The sequence below is a fragment of the Hyperoodon ampullatus genome (assembly GCF_949752795.1).
Source record: "Hyperoodon ampullatus genome assembly, chromosome: 20".
Lineage (NCBI taxonomy): Eukaryota > Metazoa > Chordata > Mammalia > Artiodactyla > Ziphiidae > Hyperoodon > Hyperoodon ampullatus.
Window position 1 is genome coordinate 23,576,490 of NC_136933.1, and position 13,842 is coordinate 23,590,331.

General features: G+C 48.5%; 1 protein-coding gene across 2 annotated transcripts; it reads right to left on the reverse strand.

Moving 5' to 3' along the window:
* Nucleotides 1-11,592: 11,592 nt before the first annotated feature.
* Nucleotides 11,593-13,461, reverse strand: HELT (helt bHLH transcription factor; the record flags this gene model as incomplete). 2 transcript variants are annotated; one of them, XM_079726659.1, is made up of 4 exons in its annotated part: nucleotides 11,593-12,089; nucleotides 12,521-12,617; nucleotides 12,892-12,996; nucleotides 13,435-13,461. In XM_079726659.1, 4 exons carry the CDS (start codon nucleotides 13,459-13,461, stop codon nucleotides 11,593-11,595), a joined length of 726 nt encoding a protein of 241 aa, XP_079582785.1. The 2 variants fall into 2 exon arrangements, with proteins under 2 accessions (XP_079582785.1, XP_079582784.1); XM_079726658.1 differs by having other exon boundaries at nucleotides 11,593-12,092.
* Between the last annotated feature and the right edge of the window lie 381 nt (nucleotides 13,462-13,842).

Genomic DNA, 13,842 nt, shown 5'->3' on the forward strand with positions numbered 1-13,842 from the left:
CAATCTGTGTCTTTTGGTGGGAGCGTTTAGTCCATTTACATTTAAGGTAATGATCGATATGTATGTTCCTATTCCCATTTTCTTAATTGTTTTGGGTTCGTTATTGTAGGTCTTTTCCTTCTGTTGTGTTTCTTGCCTAGAGAAGTTCCTTTAGCATTTGTTGTAAAGCTGGTTTGGTGGTGCTGAACTCTCTCAGCTTTTGCTTGTCTGTAAACGTTTTAATTTCTCCATCAAATCTGAATGAGATCCTTGCTGGGTAGAGTAATCTTGGTTGCAGGTTTCTCTCCTTCATCACTTTCATTATGTCCTGCCACTGCCTTCTGGCTTGTAGAGTTTCTGCTGAGAGATCAGCTGTTATCCTGATGGGGATTCCCTTGTGTGTTATTTGTTGTTTTTGCCTTGCTGCTTTTAATATGATTTCTTTGTGTTTAATTTTTGACAGTTTGATTAATATGTGTCTTGGCGTATTTCTCCTTGGATTTATTCTGTATGGGACTCTCTGTGCTTCTTGGACTTGATTAACTATTTCCTTTCCCATATTAGGGAAGTTTTCAACTATAATCTCTTCAAATATTTTCTCAGTCCCTTTCTTTTTCTCTTCTTCTTCTGGAACCCCTATAATTCGAATGTTGGTGCGTTTAATGTTGTCCCAGAGGTCTCTGATATTGTCCTCTGTTCTTTTCATTCTTTTCTCTTTATTTTGCTCTGCATTAGTTATTTCCACTATTTTATCTTCCACCTCACTTATCCGTTCTTCTGCCTCAGTTATTCTGCTATTGATCCCATCTAGAGTATTTTTCATTTCATTTATTGTGTTTTTAATCGATGCTTGATTCATCTTTAGTTCTACTAGGTCCTTGTTAACTGTTTCTTGCATTTTGTCTATTCTATTTCCAAGATTTTGGATCATCTTTACTATCATTATTCTGAATTCTTTTTCAGATAGACTGCCTATTACCTCTTCATTTGTTAGGTCTGGTGGGTTTTTATCTTGCTCCTTCTCCTGCTGTGTGTTTTTCTGTCTTCTCATTTTGCTTATGTTACTGTGTTTGGGGTCTCCTTTTTGCCGGCTGCAGGTTCGTAGTTCCTGTTGTTTTTGGTGTCTGTCCCCAGTGGCTAAGGTTGGTTTAGTGGGTTGTGTAGGTTTCCTGGTCGAGGGGACTAGTGCCTGTGTTCTGGTGGATGAGGCTGGATCTTGTCTTTCTGGTGGGCAGGTCCACGTCTGGTGGTGTGTTTTGGGGTGTCTGCAGACTTTTTATGATTTTAGGCCACCTCTCTGCTAATGGGTGGCGTTGTGTTCCTGTCTTGCTAGTTGTTTGGCATAGGGTGTCCAGCACTGTAGCTTGCTGGTCGTTGAGTGAAGCTGGGTGCTGGTGTTGAGATGGAGATCTCTGGAAGATTTTCGCCGTTTGATATTATGTGGAGCTGGGAGGTCTCTTGTGGACCAGTGTCCTGAAGTTGGCTCTCCCACCTCAGAGGCACAGTACTGACTCCTGGCTCCTCAATTTGGGATGATTTGTTGTCTATTCATGTATTCCACAGATGCAGGGTACATCAAGTTGATTGTGGAGCTTTAATCCGCTGCTTCTGAGGCTGCTGGGAGAGGTTTCCCTTTCTCTTCTTTGTTCTCACAGCTCCCGGGTCTCAGCTTTGGATTTGGCCCCGCCTCTGCGTGTAGGTCGCCGGAGGGCGTCTGTTCTTCGCTCAGACAGGAAAGGGTTAAAGGAGCAGCCTCTTCGGGAACTCTGGCTCACTCAGGCCGGGCGGGAGGGAGGGGCACGGAGTGCGGGGCGAGCCTGCAGCGGCAGAGGTCGGCGTGACGTTGCACCAGCCCGAGGCGCGCCGTGCGTTCTCCCAGGGAAGCCGCCCCTGGATCCCGGGACCCCGGCAGTGGCGGGCTGCTCAGGCTCCCGGAAGGGCGGTGTGGACAGTGACCTGCGCTCGCACACGGGCTTCTTGGCGGCGGCAGCAGCAGCCCCAGCGTCCCACGCCCGTCACTGGGCTCCGCGCTTTCAGTCGCGACTCGCGCCCGTCTGTGGAGCCCCTTTAAGCAGCGCTCTTAATCCCCTCTCCTCGCGCAGCAGGAAACCAAGAGGGAAGAACAAGTCTCTTGCCTCTTCGGCAGCTCCAGAGTTTTCCCGGACTCCCTCCCGGCTAGCTGTGGCACATTAGCCCCCTTCAGGCTGAGTTCTCGCCGCCAGCCCCAGTCCTCTCCCTGCGCTCTGACCGAAGCCCGAGCCTCAGCTTCCAGCGCCGCCTGCCCCGGCGGGCGAGCAGACAAGCCTCTCGGGCTGGTGAGTGCCGCTCGGCACCGATCCTCTGTGCGGGAATCTCTCCGCTTTGCCCTACCCAGGTATGTGGGGAGTTTCTTGCCTTTTGGGAGGTCTGGGGTCTTCTGCCAGCGTTCAGTAGGTGTTCTGTAGGAGTTGTTCCACGTGTAGCTGTATTTCTGGTGTATCCGTGAGGAGGAAGGTGATCTCCGCGTCTTACTCTTCCGCCATCTTGCAGCTGTATTCTAAGAGGCAGATTTGTATGAATGGGCACAACGCTGCTGCAACTATGCATTTCCCTTCACCTGAGAATGAAGATCAGCTTTTCATTAGAGAAGAGCCAGCAGGCTTGAGAGTGCTGATTAGTCGCCTAAGGGGAAAGGTATTCTGAACTTTTCTTCGCCTTTGAAAAACAACATTCACGATAGCCCGGGGTATGAATCTGTGTCACTGTGCCTGATCAATCAGTGTCTGTGTGCCTGATGTTGCATTTGGGGTAGTTAGTGTCAAGCAATGAGGCCTGAGAAGTGTGCAGGGGCCACAGTGGGAAGCCTGACAAGGAACTTGGACTTTTTCCTGAGAGTAAGAGCAGGCAGGCATTGAATAATTCTAAACAGGGGAATTTTAGATTTGTGTTTTAGAAAAACGGTCTGGTTGATATGCTGAAAATCAATTAGAGGAAGCAAAAATGGAGGATTGTGAGATTGGTGGGAAGTTGAAAAGGGTCACTGACAGCCTGGGTTTTGGCTGTGGCAGAAGAAATAGAAATGAATGGATCAAGAGATATAAGGTAAAATCCACAAGACTCGATGTCTGTTTGGATGTGGAGTTAGGAGAAGGGTGAGAAGCTGGTCAAGGGATAGTGGTGAATCAAGGAGAGACAGATTGTGAGTCTTTCTGGAGGTAAGGATAGATCTGGAAATAAGGCCTTAGTGGTTTCCATCTATTGCATGGCATGGTTTTGCCTAGATTAAGAGCCTCAAAAGAGGGCTTCCCTGGTGGCGCAGTGGTTGAGAGTCCACCTGCCGATGCAGGGGACACGGGTTTGTGCCCCGGTCCGGGAAGATCCCACATGCCGCGGAGCGGCTAGACCTGTGAGCCATGGCCGCTGAGCCTGCGCGTCCGGAGCCTGTGCTCCACAACGGGAGAGGCCACAACAGTGAGAGGCCTGCGTACTGCAAAAAAAAAAAAAAGAGCCTCAAAAGAAATCTTCAGGATAACTGTATCCTACCCCATAAGACAAGAAAAGTTGGTGATTGGGCAGGAAGGGGCTGTGCAGGGAAAAAAGCGGAGAAGCAAAGGGAGGAAACATTTATGTTTTGATATATTTATATATTTGGGGAGGAAGAATTTATTTGTCCAATAATTTTCTCTTCTGTAATCCAGTGTGACTGGAAGAGCCTACAGAGGGCTTTTCAATGTTAAAAAAAAAACCAAACAACCCAATTGAAAAATGGGCAGAAGACCAAAATAGACATTTCTCCAAAGAAGACATACAGATGGCCAAGAAGCACATGAAAAGCTGCTCAACATTACTAATCATTAGAGAAATGCAAATCAAAACTACAATGAGGTATCACCTCACACCAGTTAGAATGGGCATCCTCAGAAAATGTATAAACAACATGCTGGAGAGGGTGTGGAGAAAAGGGAACCCTTTTGCACTGTTGGTGGGAATGTAAATTGATACAGCCACTATGGAGAACAGTATGGAGGTTCCTTAAAAAACTAAAAATAGAACTACCATATGACCCAGCAATCCCACTACTGGGCATATACCCTGAGAAAACCATAATTCAAAAAGAGTCATGTACCACAATGTTCATTGCAGTGCTATTTACAATAACCAGGACATAGAATCAACTTAAGTGTCCATCGACAGATGAATGGATAAAGAAGATGTGGTACATATGTACAATGGAATATTACTCAGCCATAAAAAGGAATGAACTTGGGTCATTTGTAGAGACATGGATGGATCTAGAGACTGTCATACAGAGTGAAGTAAGTCAGAAAGAGAAAAACAAATATCATATATTAACACATATATGTGGAACCAAGAAAAATGGTACAGATGAACTGGTTTGCAGGGCAGAAATAGAGACACAGATGTAGAGAACAAACATATGGACACCAAGGGGAAAAAGCGGTGGGGGGTGGGGTGGTGATGTGATGAATTGGGAGATAGGGCTTGATATGTATACACTAATGTGTATAAAATTGATGACTAATGAGAACCTGCTGTATAAAAAAATAAATAAAATTAAAAAAAAAAGAAGCTGGGTGTTGATAGTAGTGGCTACCTTTCCTTCGCAGAATTCAAATCAGTTCTTAAGCTCTACAACTTCCTCCTTAGTGAAGATGAGGTTTATCAAAGTATGACTGGGAGTTATATGGAAACATAGACTACAGATCTGTTTTGGAAGAAGCTTGCTAACAATAGCAAACACCTGATGCCCAAAAAAACCACCATCAAGTGCAACATAAACTCATCCTGTATTCTCGTTACCCACATCACTTGGTTCCTGTCCTCATAGAAAGTCATTTGATGCTTCTTGGAAATTACTGTTTCCTAAACTCCCTTATCTCCAAAGCATATTCAGCTTTCATGGTGTCTCTTTCTGTAATACATAATTGAAAAGATTTGAAAGTGTTGTCTCACTGATACACGTTCTCTTCATGACAAGGAAACAGACAACACAGTGCTACTTTCAGTAGTTTTAGAAATTATCTTTCCATTTTTTATAGTAGTCTAAGAAATTCTTAGCTTAACTTCTTCCCTCTGAAATTAATGATATAGCAGTGAAATTCCTTCCCCTGCAGCCTCCCCTCACCATATATGTTTGGGCCATCATCAGCCTAGGGTTCAGGGTCATGATAGTTATTATTCAGTTCTAATTTGACAGTATCCACATTGCTCTTGTCTTTTTTTTTTTTTTTTTTTTTTTTTTGTGGTACGCGGGCCTCTCACTGTTGTGGCCTCTCCCGTTGCGGAGCACAGGCTCCGGACGCGCAGGCTCAGCGGCCATGGCCCACGGGCCCAGCCGCTCCGCGGCATGTGGGATCCTCTCCGACCAGGGCACGAACCCGTGTCCCCTGCATCGGCAGGTGGACTCTCAACCACTGCGCCACCAGGGAAGCCCCTGCTCTTGTCTTTTTGACTGGGCTGTCATGTAATTCAGATACGGTTCAATTGTATTCATGTCTGCCTCTTTACTGTACATCACAGTAGGAGGAGTTTTTGAAATAAGGAATTTTTCAAGCTTTCACAAATTTATTGCTTGTGGCTTGTGGCCAGAATATATATTTGCAAATGACCCTCCCTTCAATTTGACTTTTTCCAAACCGCTTCTCCAAGTACCCAGAATTGATTCCCCCAGACTTCCCCCCAGTATTGCTGAGGCTAGACAGGTTGCAGTTGTAGGTGTGCCACATACATGGCACACAATACATCCAAAAAGTAGAGAGATGAGTCGTAACTTGTAGTCCTAAAACTTGTGTGCGTCCTCTCCATGTCTTTATAGCAATTTTTTTCTTCACTAATTATACTTTAGGTTATATTTAGAAAGAATAATAGGGCTAGGTCACAGATTTATAGCCTGGCATAAATATAAAATAGAAATCATGTTTATGTAAAAAATAAAGTTCTGTTCTTAGTGGATGGAGATGAAGGTCTTTTATTGTGGAAGACCTCTACTGATATGCCTATGACAAAACAGCCATAGAGGAGGCTTGCTTTTGTTTCATCAAACATTGCAAAAGGGCTCCTAGAAATATTGTAGCAAGAATGTTTCATCATATTTGTAAAGCTTTAACTAGTATGTTTTACTGACTCTTGCTTTTAAGCTAAACATAATAAATGAGGCTAGGTGGGAATAGCAAAAAGTACTCAGGTTCCCATTTCCCTTGGGGTTCTTTTTCCTCACACCCTCTCTTTATAGCTCAGCCCAGAATTCCTCCTCAAGTTTCCCACCCCCATTGTCTGTGGTTTTGGTAACTTTCCTGCTATCTCCCACGCCCCCATTCAGCATAACACTGTCTACTGCCTCTCTCCTGCTTTGCTGCAGCTCTTCCCAATATATAGAGGGTTTGTTAGAGATTATAATGGGACAGATTTGCAGCCCTTCATAATGGTTGCTTCTTATCTTCCAAGTGAGCCAGAAATAGTTGGGTCCCTCAAGCTCTAACCTAGCCACTCTCTTCAGTGGTCTTTTCTCTGGTCCCAGCTCGTCTTTCCACACACACTTGTGGACGCAGCAGCCACCTGTGCACACACATGCGGACACTCTTGTGCCTACACTGCTCAACGCACACAGGCATATATGTATATCCACCTTCCTAGCTGTACACATATAGGCACCCAGGTTCTGGGGTTTTAGGGCATCCAATAAATAAATGTCTTTTTTTCCCCCTCTTACCTGTGCTCAGAATCATTTAGGATGTGGATATGGGATGTCAGGTGGAGAAAAAAAATGTCTGTTTTGAGACTGACTGGAGGATGTGACATCTGCGTGTGGATAGTGGGCTTGCAGCACTTCACCTTAGAATTAAACTTACCCATCAAAAGCATAGGAGGAGCTCTAAATCTTCCAGCCAGCTTAGATGGGAATGCTTGCTTTCTTCCTGTGGGCAGGTTGGCGCCCAAAGATAAAGGGGCTGAGGTGAGTGTGCTTGGGTCCACCTTTTAAACCCTCCAGTGGGTTAGCTGAAGAATGGGAAAGGGCTGCTGAGAGAGGTTGAGAGTGTTACCCCGGTGATACCTCCTCATGTGGACACACACACGCAGAGATCATTCTTACCCCAGGCCGTGGGTGCATGGAGAATCGGATATTGGGAGCCGAGCAATCAGAAAACCAGAGAGCGTGAGAAACGAAGGCCAAGTGAGAAAGGGAGTGGGAGTGAGGGGTCGAGACCCAGGCAGCTGGGGGTCTGCAGCACTGCCTTCACCTGCATCAGGGGGTGAGTCTGGAGCCAGCATTGGAGCAAACAGGTGACAAATAGGATGGACAAAAGACTTGAATGGGAAAAAATGGGAGAAATGCTGAGAAGAACATAAAGCTGCCAGATAAAGTGTATTTAAGGAATATTGAATTCGTTTATTTATTTACTCCATGATCCAGGAAAGAATCTGCAACAGCCAAATTTGTATGTTAATAATAGGCATTAGAATATGTACTTTGAGAGAGAATGTAGGAATGTGGGTATAAGAGCTGTAACAAAATAACATAAAGCTAGATTTCTGTATTTGAAAGAGCATAAGAGGTAGCATTCCAAGGTTATTAGGGGCCCCGAGTACCAATCATAACTCGGAATAGGGCTCATAGGCCTCAAAATGACCATGGGATGGAATTTGAGCTCCCTACTCCCACTTGCCCTAAATGAAGAATATTGCCTTGTTTCAGAATAAGCCTTGGGGTTTAAGAAAGAGCCCTGGGGTTCAAGATTTTTTCATCACGTGCCTTGACGTTTTATTTTTCAGTTTGAGGTGATCCCAAGGATCTGACACTTGTGGGGGGGAGGAATAGATAATTATTATAATAGCTAACATTTATTGAACATTCACTATGGGCCACACACTGTCTAGAGTGCTTTGAATGTACCAATTCATTTAATCCTCTTAGCAACCCTATGAGGTATATGCACCTTTAATATCTCTATTTTATAGATGAGGAAACAGATGCAGAGTGGCTTAGCAATTTGCCCAGAATTGTAAGCAGCAGAGCTGGAATGCAGAGCCAGGTGGGGTCTGAACAACTAATGGTGCAGAAAAGAGGAGGGTGGAATCAACTCAGCCCAGTCTTGGATCTTTCCCATGTGAAAGGAGCAGAACCCTCATCAGGCTGGCTTTGAATTCAAATCCTGGACTTGGCGTCTGCATTTAGCTGGGCCTTCAGGAAGAGTTAACTGCCTTAACCAAGCAGGCCAAGTGTGTCTCCTGCTGCCAGACCACAAGGTAGAATTTCTAGGCAAAGGCAGGGATGTTGGTCTGTCTGAAAACCCTCAGAATGTGTGTAGGTTGCTCCACAGATTTCTGGGTGGGTGTACAAGTACTTTCTGGTCTCTACTGAAGTGGGGAGGGGACTAAGGGCCAGAAACAAGAGGTCTAGGGGAGATGCAGAATCCAAGAGACTCAGTACTATGATGTCATGCCACACATGTTTATTGAGCTCCTACTACATGCCCCATCTTGCCTTACTTTTCTTGGTGTGTTACTCTATGCAGATACCCATTACCAGGTTCCTAGGAATTCCGTGCCTTTGTGGGGTCAGGTAGGCACTTGCATAGCTGCTCTTCCACCTTCCTTGCCTGGTATCTAGCAGGCCAGACTGTAGGGCCCCCACTGGTACATGGCTGTGTTTGTTCAATAACGCTTGGAAGCACAAGTGAGCTCTGTATTACCGCCTTTTCGCTGGGGTGTCTGGAGGGCCAAGAAGCTCCTAGTTGTAGCCCTACAGAGCCACAGGGACTGAACCAAAGCACCAGCCATCAGCTTTGTTCCTCAAGCCTCTAGAGAAAACCTTTGATTTCATGGGGATGATTATTTTTATTCTTGCCCACTCAAGGATGAAGCCCAAGAAACAAGGGGTTGCCCCTTTCAGAAGTATCACAATGGGTCACCTCCAGCCAAACCCACTGTTTTTTGTTTTTTGTTATTTCTGGGTTTGGTTGAGCCTCTCTTGGAAACCATTACTATACAACTTACTTAAAAGAAAGAGTGGAAGGATTGGGCATAAGAGACTCAGACAGAGGGGGGACTTGGTGGGGGCTTGGGACAGAGAGGCTGGAAGTAATGTGTTGTCAGAGAAAGTACAGGAAGAACACATTAAAGTCACAATCTGATTTAAATCGATTCCATTTTGTAGTGACATTTTTAATCTTCTGCAAAGTTTGACTTTTCGCCAAGCCTGGAGAATTGGAACTTTGGAAGAAGGTTTCAGAAAAAGACACAACACACACACACACACACACACACAGAGAAAGGGGGAGAGAGAGAAAGGGGAGGGAGACTTTTATCCTAAAGTCATTGTAAATCCAAAGCAGGGTTTTATCCTCCACAGTTAAATGAGAAAGAAAAAAAAAATCAAGAATACCAACATTTGAGGTACAAAGACTGTCATGGGCCAGTGGAAGTTTGCAAAATTATATGTAAATGACCAAAGTTTTTACTATGGTGGCCCTGTGCTTTCCCAAAGCTAATCCCAAAGAGAAAATCTACTTAGCAAAAGAAAGTTTTGTCTAATTTGGTTAACAGTTGAGAAGTGACAAAAATGCTGAATATATTAATAATTTATATTTCCAGGGTAACACTATATCTTTAATGCTTCACTGCCAAAGGGAATTCAGATTGGCTTAATGCTCAGAGAAAAAAAGGCTGAAAGGCCTTCCTTCATATTCTGTATCCAGCGCTGATAAAAATGGGTGTAAGACATGTGTTCCAATAATAGGCACCATGCATTCTCCCATTTCTGCATAATTTGTTTTCATCCCATATTGCTCAATATATATTTGTTACCCAGTGGCCTCCTGACCTTACACCGACTTTCATGCTCCAACTATATCATTTCATAAGGGAGGAGATACTTGTTTGTATCTCACATTTTATAGATAAGTATTGTAGTGATATATAGTGTGTGTAAGGGCAAGAACCCTTTACTTGAAAGACTTTTTCTAAAGTTTATAGATTCTCCCTGCCCCCAAAACATACACATTTGATTTAAGTTTCACTTTATGGACAACATAATGAAGTGGCTGTGTGTGTGTGGTGTGTGTGTGTGTGTGTGTGCGTGTGTGTGGTTTTTCTGGTCCTGTCTCTGTAATCAAGTTTGAGGGTTTATAAATTGTGGGCCATCTTACTCCATGACCTCAGTAAACAGTCTAGGTCAGAGCTCCCTTAAGCTCTGTCCACAGAAATGGAATAAGTTAATTTATTGCACTCCAGCTAACCTGAGCGGTGACAAATAATCGTAGTTCAGCTAAATGGCCTCAGGAAACAGGAAAATCTGCTACATAATTTTGAGTTATTTATTTAAAGGGCATCAAAGGGAACGGGAACAAAAAGAAAAGACAGAAACAGAAAAAAAGTCAATGAAGGAAAAATTTTAAATTCTCACAAAGACAACTTTAATGGGTTGGTTACCTTGTTCATTTTACCAGTTAACAGAAAAAAACAGTGAGGCTTATTTTGCTCTCTGGGTCCTAGAAAAACCTGATTTCAGCTTGCTTTTTTAAATGTATTGCTGTTTTGTGGGTAAGACAGATCGAATTGTCGTTGAGAACTACGAGCCCCTTACAAATCACTAGCCAAGTCTTCCCTAGACCCCCAAACGTTCCTATGTTCTGGGTGGAGCGAGAAGGTTAAAATCCCCCTCCCCCAGGAAAAGGTGGAGAAGCCTTTCTCAGCAGGCCCAAGAACCCAGCGTCTCAACGCCGCACCAGTGGCCGGATGTGGGTGTGGGCAGAGGGAACAGTCCTTTAGGGGAGCACGTCTCCCAACGCGGTCGCTGCCGGCCTCTCACCAGGTTGCCCAGCGGCCCCGAGGCTGAGCTGATTTGTGCGCCAAAGGCAACTCCAGCTTCCTGAACCCTTCGGTGCCGACGAGTTGTCATTCGAAGATAAACTTCAGCGGATGTTGTTTCTAAGCCACACTCGGAAGCTACCTCCTCTACCTATTTTTTACGAGACAGGTTGAGGCCGTAAACCTAGTCACGCATCCCGATGGTCTGAGTTTCGGCGCGCTCCAGACCAGCGGGCATGTGGTGCGCGCGTGTCCGGGGCCTCGTCCCGGGTTAGGGAAGGGCGCCCAGGTCGGAACTGGCGAAAGTCCGCCAAAGCCAGCTTGGGGAGGGTCCTTCGATTTGTATTTTCTGAGAGCTGAGGGCCCAGTTCCTCGAGTCTGCCCTTCCCCCAGGCAAATGCCCAAGGTGCGCCCGAGGCAGGTGCGGGTCTGGAGCCCCGGGGGAAACGCGAATCCAGCTTGGAAGCGACCCCTCCACTTAGCCTCCCCGCCTCCTCAGACACCGCAGCGACCCGCCCCCTTCCCCACCCAGACTACTGAGGGCCGTCACCTTGGCCCCAATGAGCCTTGCGCCCGAGACACCTCGGAGGGGGTGGGTTTGGGAAGAGCAGAAGGTAACAAGAAATCCATCTTTCTGGGACCTTCAGAAAACGTTTATTGCCGGGGGGAGATCCTTCAGAAGACTCTTTCGCTTTTGGCCTTCCCCCACCCAGCTCTTTTGTTGGCACCGTATTTACACTTGTACAATATACAGTATTTCTCCCAGGCAGCGCCCGAAGCGCAAAGAAATCTGCGGGCGAGTCGGCGTCAGAGCACCGCGGGGTGCTGGGGCGTGTGCAGGTTCAGGGCGTTGGGGTGGGCGTGGCCGATCAGGTTGAGGTAATGCCGGTCCAGGCCCTGCACGGGCGTCAGGAAGGGGCTGTGCTGCTGCGCAGGGCTCGGAAGAGGCACGGGTGCGCTGGGCAGGTAGGGCAGCGCCGGGCTGCGGGCCGCGCCGTGTGGCCAGGGGAAGGACCCCGGGGCCGCGCCCTGCGGGAACACGGACGCCTCACCAGGGCTGTGGCCTGCGAACTCGGGCCCCGCTGGGTGCAGCTGATAAGAGAAATCCGGCTCCGGGAGCGAACCCAGCGGCTGGAAGGCGGGCTCGGCGCCCAAGCGGGCCTTGGACTGCAAGAAGGCGAGGATGCGCGCGTACTTGGTGTCCTTGGTCTCCATCCTCTCCACGGTGGTGAGGTAATGCACCAGGTTCTTCATGCACTCGTGGTAGCCGTAGTGGAAGTAGTTGGCAAACTCCGCTAGCAGTTCTGCTGGAGGGGCGAGAAAAACCGTAGAAAGAAAAAAATCGTGAGCGCCCTTTCAGACCGGGAGCGCGAGGCGGGGGCCAAGCACCTCCCATCACGTTTCCTGGCTGTAGTTTCCGTTGGACGCCCGCCCTCTCCTCTGGTTACTCTGGAGACTGGAAAAACGCCAGCTAGCGACTTCCTTTTCCTTAAGAGTCTGACCCCACCCTCCCCACCTGAGAGGAGCCCGCGGAACCTGTATCCCCAGACACCTGTGCTCCAGTCCCCCTGGCTTTCACAGGAGTCCGCTCCCACCTCCACCCCGCCCCCGCCCCGGCAGCATCCAGAGAGCGAGAGACCTCTCGCGAGCGCCGCTTCACTCCCACTCCCGTCCCCAGGTCTCCGTGTGGCGCACGGTCCCTGTCCAGGTTCCCCTTTGCGCAACCCGCGCCCACCTTTTTCCCTTCCCCGGGGAAAATCAGCGGAGTGCAGGGCTCTCAGGTACTGAACGGTCATCTCGAGGATCTCCGCCTTCTCCAGCTTCCCGGAACTCTGCAAAAGGAGGAAGGGCTCCTCGAAGCGGCCCAGCGGGTGCCGGCCAACCCGGGCAGGCTGGGTGCAAGGTTTTATCCGGAGAGGACCAGCGAGTGGGGCGCTGCTGTGGATCTGCCCGAGGGCCACCCGGGGCTCACTCAGCGCTCAGGCACCCGGGAAGGGAGCCCACACGTGCAAAGCCCTCTCCGGCTCCAGACTCCCGGCATCACTGCCGAGAGTGGCGGCAGAGGATCCCCAGCGCCAGCACCGTTTTCTCGGCCGCCGACGTTACCTGCTTCGCCAGGGCCATGGGCACCGTCTTGCCCAGCTCGTTCAAACAGCGGTTAATCCGGTCTCTCCTCCGCTTTTCTATCACTTTGTGGGAAACGGGGGTTCTCTGCGAACAGAGGTTTGCACGTTTAGGATGGCTTTGCCCAGAGAGTCGTGAAAGGCACGGCTGGCACAGCTGTCTCCCAGCCCTCAACGCTGCCCAGGGACTCGCCCCAGGCCCCTGTCCCTCCACAGTGGGTCACATGAGGTCTGCCTTCTCACACCCGCGCTGGTGCGCTCCCCTTCCAGCGTCCGCTGGGCCACACCGCCGTGCTGAGCACCAGGGCAGTGGGGAGGTGGCCACCAGCCTCCAGGCGTGGGCTCCTCCCTGACTGAGGCGTCCCCTCCCTCTATCCTCGTCCCCTTCCCAAACCACTCAGGATTCCTCTCCAGGAGAAGTCCCGTTGGATAATGTCCCTGCCCGTCGGTCCAGCCAGGTGGTGCTGCGGGCGTCAGATGCCCCCACCCTGTTGGCGCAAGAGCCATCTGGGCTCAGCCGACTCACTTTGCGTTCCTTGAGCTTTCCTGACATTCTGGTCAGTACGCGCCCTCGGGAGAGGCCGTGGCGCGAGGCACCCGTCCACTTTTCGCCTCGTGTGCCTCCTCGAGTGTCCCAGGTAGACTGCAGCCTCCCAACTACCAGGGGCTGCCTTATAAAGCGGTCATCCAGGGCTCCAAGTGCATTCACGACTTGAATTATTCCATAGGATTAGGGGAGCTGCATTTGGGGGATGCATGCATTCAAGATCAGATTTTTTTTTAAGTTAAGAAAAAAAAATTAGCAGCCGAGGGGGGCGAGCTGGGGGCAGATCAGCTTTGTTAATCCACGTGGCCCTTCAAAGGACACGTGACCGGCGGGGGAATAACATTAGCATGGCAACAGCCGGGGCGGGAAGGAGGCGGTAAACCTGCG